The sequence below is a fragment of the Morone saxatilis genome, unplaced genomic scaffold (genome assembly GCF_004916995.1).
Source record: "Morone saxatilis isolate NCDOM2014 unplaced genomic scaffold, NCSU_SB_2.0 Contig18, whole genome shotgun sequence".
NCBI lineage: Eukaryota > Metazoa > Chordata > Actinopteri > Moronidae > Morone > Morone saxatilis.
Genome location: NW_023339740.1, coordinates 3527957 through 3536919, shown reverse-complemented (window position 1 = coordinate 3536919; position 8963 = coordinate 3527957). Strand labels below are relative to the sequence as shown.

Here is an 8963-nt window from a genome sequence, read left to right as displayed (position 1 = left end):
TCGTGTGACATGTTAGTTTTTCGTTCTGGCTTGAGCGTCTGCGCCCCCCCTTGCATGGGCAGCCATGCCATCCCGGCTGTCATCGATGCCTGTCGTCCCCTCTGCACTTGTAGTGGCTTAACACCAGCACTCAGAACCGGTGCCTCGTCATACACCTCCCCCCGTCATTCCTTAACCATTCCTACCTGCATTGAGCCTGACCCTCGATGAAACGTATTAGGCCAATACTGGTGTCTCAGCTGTACGTCCTTTCTTCAGTAGCCACGCCGCTCATACTTATCGGATTCAAATCTTTACCATATGTGACAGCCACGGCAAAACCAGCGAGCAGTCGGCTTGGGGGGATTCACCATACCCCCACCCCCCCGCTCCCACCCTATTTTGCTTTTTCAAATTAGTGGGTTTTCGCCCCACCGATGTACAGCATCGGGAGCAATTTGGGGTTCAGTGTCTTGCTCAAGGACACTTCAACTTGCTGAGCCTTTGTTGTTTGTCTTCCTCCTCAGACTCCCACTCTGTTGCTGACTCCTAGTCCTCTGCTGTCCAACATCCACTTCTGGAGCACGCTTAGTCCGGTCGCTCCCCTCAGCCCAGCTACACGCCGCCAGGGAGGCCAACTGTTCCAAGTCAGTACATTAGAGTATATGTACTCTACTATATTTCTCTGTATGTCTGTATTTGTCTAAAGCGTCCTAACACTCCGTTCTGCTCTCTTCCAGTTTCCGTCTGTCCTCACCCCACAGTTCCAGATCCCTGTACACAGTATCGATGGGACCAACACACCCGGCCCCATTTCCCCAGACCCTCAGAAGACATAAGATTAACCCCCCACACAGCCTCACTGCATTTGGACCCAGACAGCCAGACACTCCCCCCACTGCTCCATTCCCCACTGCTCCATCCCCTACTCCCACATCCAGGACAATTATGTGGGAGCTCAGTTATTGCCATTCCTCATCACTCCGGTGCTTTAAAGTTCACAGCCACAGAATTCACACTACAGTCAGACTTGTGGAGGGAGGATCTGGAGAAATGTTGGCAGTCAACATTCAGTTTGTTTTCTGAGCGGATGCTAACCTGTACTCATACACACTGATGCCACCGTTCCTTATGCACTTTCATTTTGATTCATTTTCTCTGGCTTTTTGGAATCCTCAGTCACAACAGTTGGAAGAAGGGAGGAATTTCCATGGCAACAGTTGGTGCATGTGGATTGGACCTCAGCAGCAACAATCTGCTTCATACTTTGACACACAGACCAGTGGGGTTGCAGATAACTGAATGTTTCCTTTAATAGAATTTCCTTCTTCTCTTGTGCAACAGTGTTACTGCCAAAAAAGACATTATCAGTTAGTTTTTAACTTTTTCTCTCCTCTGCTGACATGGACTCTGTTCTTTTTGTGCTCTGTCCTTTACTTTTACTCTTGTTGAAGAGTAGCGCTTTAACCTGATAACCTGCATGTTTACCTGCAACTCTCCAGCTCTCAAACTCGCCTCACATGCCTGAGTGTGTACTGTTTGCTGCTCTCAAATGTTGGCTGACTATAGCCATACTTTTACCTTGACTGTCTTATCGTGACGTGTGGCCATAATCCAAGCTGAACCTTGAGTCTTGCCTCTATGTAACTGTTCTAGTGCATATATATACAGTGGAATAGCCCCGAAAGTCAGTGTGGCCTGGTTTGCCTCCAGCCCGTAAGCTTTCATGTGGGAATTGAATAAAGTGAAGCCATAACAGTTTGTACGCATCGACTCTGCAAGCAACAACCCAAATCCTGTATTTGATAATGAAAATGAACTCTACATTGTTAAAGGCAGCCACCATAAGGACACTTACTTCCAGTTTTTAAATCAAAATTGTAGAGATAGAAAATATTCAAGAAAATGTCTGACATGGGAAATACATTTAATTCGCTTTCTTGCAGATAGAAAGATTGACACCACTCATGTCTGTATGGTAAATATGTAGCTGGAACCAGCAGCTAATTACCTTAGCTTAGCATAAGGGGTTATGTGACAGACTGTTTCTTCAACCAGTCTCAGCTGGTTGCCAAGCAACTGTTTCTGGCCAAGAAATTGTCCCAGCACACCCATAAAAACCACAGCCTGTTGTTTTTACACTTTTGCGAGATATAACATGTTAATTAGAGCTTTAGAGGTATTTTAGGAGGATTTACTTCCCTTTGGGCAGAGCCAGGCTAGCTGTTTTCCCCATTTCCTGCCCCTGCTAAGCTAACCAGCTGCTGGATCCACATTAGGCACAAGAGTCTTCTTGTCTAACTTTTGGCAAGTAAGTAAAACAGTGTTTTTCAGATTTGTACAATCTGAACTTAAGCCAAACAAAATAGTTTCTCATAAAGCAAAATTACACCAGAGCTTGGAACTGTTGATTCTCCACAGGTTGGCTCTGTTTTCTTTGTTTTAAATGAATGGGCTTTGATTAATGTTGCTTGCCATGTCGGTGCAGTTAATTTATCTCTGACTGAACCTCAAAATCTTAGCGGCTAGACTTTGAACAGTCCAGCCTCATCCTTTGCCGAGCCTTAGCCATCTGAAATAGATCAACCTTTAATCCAGGAGCATTGAAGCACCTTCCTTGCCCTAAAACCCCCTCCTCTAGATGATGAGCCATGAAAGGCTTATACCTGTTTTGTAAATGACTTTGAAGCCATAAGTCTGAGACGCAGACTCAAGAGGGAGACCCCACATTTCTATGCTATCAAATGTGGAAATTGTACATCACACTTGTTTACACAATACTTGGATAGAACACACTTAAGTGTTTCTTTACCTAAGTGTCCCTTTCTAACCCAGGGATGGATGACCAGCGAATCTTGTAGAGGGAGGGGGGACTCATACTCAACTAACAAGACATTTGCCCCCTCAACGTCTGTCACGTTGATATACGGTGCCTTACCACAGCCAAGCCCAAGTTAATCTCCTAAAAGTGGATAAAGTTCTATCATTTAAAAGTTAGTGTGGAGCTAACAGTATACGACAGCGTTTGTTGTTTGTTTTTCTGCCATATCCTTGCGTAGACCAAACCAGAGCCCCAGAAGTTTGCAGTAAAACTTCACAGGGATGTTTTGTGTCTGAGTTCACTGCTCACAGCTTGTGTGGTCCGCCACAGCTTACTCTGTGTATGTACTGCAGGACCTTCAATGTGCTGCGGTGCTCTTCAGGATGCATACCTGTACATACAGACAGCAACATGAGTCAATATGCAGAGCATGTAAATCTAATCAGGCCATGCTTTAGAGTTGGTGGCCATGTCTCCAACCTGCTTCTAAATGTTTGTGATAACAAATTTACTCAAAATATATATATATATATATATATATTTTAAACGTGTTTACTATGTTTTGTGTAATCTCCTTTCATTTTCCTGAACACCAATAGAATTTTAAGATTAATTTCTATTTTTGTAACGGCCAGATAGTTAGACGTTCTGCTATTTTGGGTTCTCTGATTTAATGTTCTCTTTGTGCATGTGTTCCTTTATGTTTTCCTCTCGTATATCTGGGAGGCGGCGGCCCCATGGTGCCATTGGCTATTTTTGGGAATCAAAGCCTTATATGGGGAGAAATCTAAATCTATGTTTTATATGTAAAGTGTTTTGATATAGTGTTGATATTGTACATGCAGATGTTGTGATGAAACGTTTGCACTTAAACTTTCGGGGTTCCTGTAGTATTGGATTCTGTCGCTTTTCTATGACTCAGATTTCCTCTTTGAAATGTTGTCGATGTTTGCTTACTGAGAAATGTATATTTTCCCAAAGGGAGGATAAAATTATGCACTTCATATTTTATATGGTAAATCTAATCTTTTTCAATCAAAGGATTTACATTTGTGATTAGGCACAACCACACAATATTTATTTATTTGAATTTATAACAGATCCCAATAGAATTGGTAGCTTATATTGCATTTTTTGCAGCGACTTTGATAAAAACCTATAATATTGCTGGATAATAACCCCAAAGGCCATTTGAAACTCCTCCATCAAGTCTTATGGGACTTGTCGTTTGCATATTTCTTCATTTGTATCTTCTGATGATGTTTTTCCTTCAACTTACCTTGAAATGTAAAATCTTGTTTTAAAAAGAAATGACACAGTTCTTGCTATGTTCTGTCCAGTTTTCTATTTGTTTGATGCTTTTTCAAATGTTTACAGGCTACTTGTCTTAAGTGGCGTATTGATGTGTGAGAGGCGTAGAGGGAGTGTTTATAATGGAAGAGATAAGGGAGACCAGTAATAAAAGATCTCTAACTAACCACGTCTCTGTATTCCATCATCATGTGTTATTAAGGTCTGGTGGCTCCATCCAGCCAACAGGAAATCACAAACAGTAGGACTTACACAGTCTGATCTGAGTCACAGTTACACAACAGTAGCAACCAGATATATTGCAGGTACCACAGAGCAGATATCACACATGCTTTTACCTCCATTCCCATTCACATTTGCACTGAAAAGGCAATGTTTAATCATTAAAGTGTCTTTTGAAGATACCTACAGCAGAATTCAAATGTGCAACATGAGATGATTGTCCCAAAAATTAAGTCAAGCACAGCTGCTTGTTGATCATCAGGCTTCAAAGTAGACTTCTCTTTAGGTCAGAAATGTTCACTGGCAGGAGGCCAGGAAAACCTCAGACACTGGGGTAAAAGGTCAGAGACCTCAGCAGAGCCAGCGGGTCCTTAATGTCCTCTGGTCAGTCTCTCAGGCACCCTCAGATCAGGAGCCTCCTGTCTTTGGCTTCTCTTCCATGTCAGTGTTTTTAGATGAATCTGAGAAGTAAACAGTGCTCATTAGTTTGACCCAGTGTGTTGTACAATGAAAACACGGCTGCAGAACTGATCCTGCAGAGTTCTGCAGGGATGACATATTTTTGTAAGCAAACTAGAAGTTAGCATCACGCTGGTTCCTTTGACAAAAAGCCAATGAGAAGAAGATGATGCTTTTTGGCCAAGGTTTATAATACACGTTTTTAGCAAGATAATCTTCACAAATGAACACTGCCTATATAATCTTTGAAGCGTAAATGTGAATTCCAGAAGAAGCTAATGTTAGGCTCTAAACGACGGAAGTCAGCAAACGTGACTAAATGTAATGTGAATAAAACTAACATTATCTTGTCTGTGAACTTGACACCACAGATAGATTTTCATCGACTGAATAGACCGACTTAAAATACTACAGGCAGGCTACATATTGCTGTTATTATTTTAACAATTAAACTATTTTTAACAATTAAATACCACAGATAGGCCATTATTTTTATAATTACTCATGTGATATTGTTACTTTTATATTGTTTATTAAGAATATATATAAAGGCAATTCACTTTTTGTGACTCATTTATTGAACAAATGTTCCAAATGTTGTTCTAAATTAAATTCATAAAGCAACTAAACAAATTTCCTGAGTCACATATTACCCTCCACTGCTCACAATATTAAGGCTGTTCATTTGTGCAAAGGAAAAGTTGCTCTTTTAGAGCAGTGATTAGTGGCCTAAATATTTATTTTCAAGCTACTGAAAATTTTTGTTTTCAGTTGTCTGCCACGCCTTTTCTCTGTTTTATTACAGCCACTTTTTCCTTTTTACATAATATGCTTTACATAAGCTTCCATTATGTAAACGTTCTCTGCATTTCAACATCAGTAAATCTGGGATTGACTTTGTGGTCTGTTGAAGAAAGCAGTGAAAGTGCATTTATCCAAATTACTTAAACCTGGCTTCACCTAGATGCACCTCCTCAGCCTGGCTTTGTGAAGGCTAATAAGCCAGGATGCTCTGACTGGGCTAGGTCAGGCCTCGCTTTTTCAGTTATCCTGGATTTCTTAATTCCGCTCTGTTTGTAAGCACCACATAAATTACATTAAGTCGTGTTGCACATATTGCAGTCTCCTGGTGTTATGTGGCATCAGTGTTTCTAACAGAAATATGTAATGCCTTATTCTTTGAGTTCCCAACGTCCACAGAAAGTTATATATTTCATTGATTTTCACCCTATGTGTCTACCTGACGTGTGTTTACCTGTTTGGCAGTTTCTGTGGACGCGCTGGACATAGAGGAAAAGCAGGAAGAGACAGAAGCCGATGAATGATGCTATTGTACAACACAACAGGAAAGCGTAACTGCCCTGACTGTGGATTACCTGTAGGAAAACACACACACATGCACACACACAGTGGGTTTCTCATCTCAAACATCATTGCAATCAATGCTGGAAAGCAATGTAGCTACAGAGCAGGTTTATAATGGCAATGTTACCACTTCATTCATTCAGACACAGCGGGCCGCCACCGCCACACTAATCCTTGTGGAAAATAATGCCTTGCTGCAGGCAAGTTCCCCACAATGCTGAAACACCTTCAAACTGACGTCCACGTCAAGGTCCACAGCAGGGTTTCCACATATTTTTGTTTTTATTGTTATCATAAATGCCTGTTCCTGTACTGTGAAGCAATTATTATTGTATCAAAAAACAAACAATATGCAGAAATAACCCTGAAAAAGAATCACATAAAACCACTAAATGTAGAAACATTGGTTTGATTTCAATTGATTTAATCGTAACTGTAAATAAATTCAAGATTCAAGAAGGAAGGACACTCATGAAAGAGTTCTTACAGATCCAACAAGCAGCTGCAGCATCATCTCTCCTGTGCTGGCACTGGTCACCAGGACAGTTGTGGCACAGCCTTGAACACAAAAGAGATAGACATATTATTTGCAGTTACGGAGGACTAAAAATTACAAATGTATAAATAAATAAATAAATCAATAATATAAGTCAATAAGTCAATATTAGCACTGCCTCCTGAAAGTTAATGATTTAAGCCATCAGTTGAGAAGATCTGGAGTCGACTTGGTAATGGAAATGGAGGGTAGTGCGACTATTGCATCTGCCGACATCAGCTAAACCACTTCTAAACCAGATGCTGGTACAACTTCCTCTACAGACTTCCACTTTTGAGTATCAGCAGGCAGAGAGGAGGGATGCTTTGCGGTGTGCTGGGATGTTATTACTGAACTAGAAAGGTTGTGTCAATGCGTTTTGTTTGTACAGTGATGTTTGAGGTGGCTGTTATATTTTGTTGTATAGTCACGGCACATCATTCAATTAAATTACAATGGGTTCAATGCGTGATGAATTCACTTCATTTAGCCATAGACCAATTGGCCTATGTTGTAATGCTAACCAAACTGGAAAATTATTTGTGTATCTGCCCTATGATTCGGATCTGCTCCAAAATGTAATGGGTTCTTCCTTGGCCTATGCTACACCCTTCCACCAAGTTTCGGGCCAGTAGTTTTTCCATCATCGAAAACTTTGCCTCCTTGGCGGAGGTAATAATGCCATATTTTTACTTCACAGATGATGAACAAGGGCATTGAAACATGGTCTAGCAGGTAGAGCTGAACAGACATTAACTGGACAGGGCAGTGAATAATATATTTCTCATACTTGTAGGTAAAGTGTATTTTAAAAAAAAAAAAAACATCAGTAGTGTTTATAAAAACAAAAAATATCTATATATAAGAAAAAGTATAAAGCTCACATGACAAAAATTTGAAAATACAGAAATAAATACATTTGTAGAAATAAACGTGTTGTTTTTTTCTGATTTATTTTATTAATAAAAAATAAAATAATTATTAAACCTATTAATTTTCTAAAATTGTCTGTCATTTCAACTTTCATTTGTTTTTGTAATTGTATCATTATATATATTAATATATATTCTATATATTTTTAAATGCATTTTTGTTTGTGTTTTCTATTTATTTATAAATGTACGTTTATTTATTGATAACAAAAAATGACGTGTGTGTCTGTCAGTGTGAATTTGTTTACCTTTGTAGTCCAGTGTGTCCTCTGTAAATGCCAGCATGGAGGGGAACACACTGCTGATGCACAGTCCCAACACGCAAGTACCGATGAAGAGAAACACGCAGCTGGTATAGAAGATCAGCAACAGGAACTGCACCAGTATGACCCCCACCTGAGAGAGACACACAGTGAGAGTGAGACCATGACTTAACAGAAGACTGTGTTCTGTTGCATCAACACACCACAAAAAATTAACCAATACATTTTACAAACATCTGTTATCTGCCCTTAAAGTAAACCATTTGAAGACTTTCAGTACAACTCTCAGGCCCAAACAAAAGCAAAGAACATCACAAAACACTCTTTCCTTTCTAGCCTTTCACAAAACCTGCCTACATTCATTTCGTCAACATAGCAAAGGATTTAGAATTTCTCCAGTGATGCATCTTGCCAGGCTTAAAGCTATGAACATCAGTCCTGGGTGAGGGATTCCTGCTCAGTTGCTCTTCCTGAAGTTTCTTCCTTTTTTACTGTTAATGATTTTTGAGAGTTTTTCATTATTCTTATCAAAGGTCTAAAGACAGAGGGTGTATGCTGTACAGTCTGTAAAGCCTCTTAAGGCAAATTCTGAAGTCTTTTTAATCTAACAACACACAGATGTATATCAAGACGTCAACTTTTCACATGACATTTGGGGATCTTGCTTTTTCTTTTAACATCTGAGTATGTACCTCTAACCATCACGGCAACCTATTAACTATGACCTATTACCTACTACATATGTGCGGAAACCAGCTCAAATAGTAGCCACTGGCCCAAAACCTAAGGATGTTGTCGCAAATGTTTAACAAAGATTTTCCAAAGCAACAACATTTCATATAACATTTGGGGGCACCATCACAATAAACTATGACCAAACAGGGTCCCACATCTGCCGAAAATCGGGATCGAACTGCCGACCATCAGCTCTTCAGTCTGACCTCAAAAAAGTAGTAAACAGATTTTGCAAAGCAAAAACAAATTTCAACAAAAAAGTAAAAAACTGTGTCCTACATGTTTTACCGAGATTTCCAAGAGCAAGAAATTTTTACATGACATTTGGGGATCTTGCTTTT

At 39.9% G+C, this 8963-nt stretch overlaps 2 protein-coding genes across 2 annotated transcripts in view; one reads left to right on the top strand and one right to left on the bottom strand.

The window, feature by feature from the left end:
- The window catches only part of elk4 (ETS transcription factor ELK4), a gene marked incomplete at its 5' end in the record, with an annotated part of 9323 nt that extends 5046 nt beyond the window's left edge, over window positions 1-4277 (top strand). Inside the window, 2 exon segments of the mRNA XM_035661544.1 lie at window positions 507-626; window positions 720-4277. Of these exon segments, the coding sequence (XP_035517437.1) occupies window positions 507-626; window positions 720-818 (219 nt within the window).
- Window positions 4152-8963, bottom strand: part of mfsd4aa (major facilitator superfamily domain containing 4Aa) — a 6230-nt gene continuing 1418 nt past the window's right edge. Inside the window, exons 2-5 of the mRNA XM_035661687.1 lie at window positions 7873-8020; window positions 6645-6715; window positions 6048-6168; window positions 4152-4794 (exon numbers count right to left, since the gene is read on the bottom strand). Coding sequence (XP_035517580.1) covers window positions 4742-4794; window positions 6048-6168; window positions 6645-6715; window positions 7873-8020 — 393 coding nt within the window. The 3' untranslated portion in view covers window positions 4152-4741. The remainder of the gene's footprint in view (window positions 4795-6047; window positions 6169-6644; window positions 6716-7872; window positions 8021-8963) is intronic.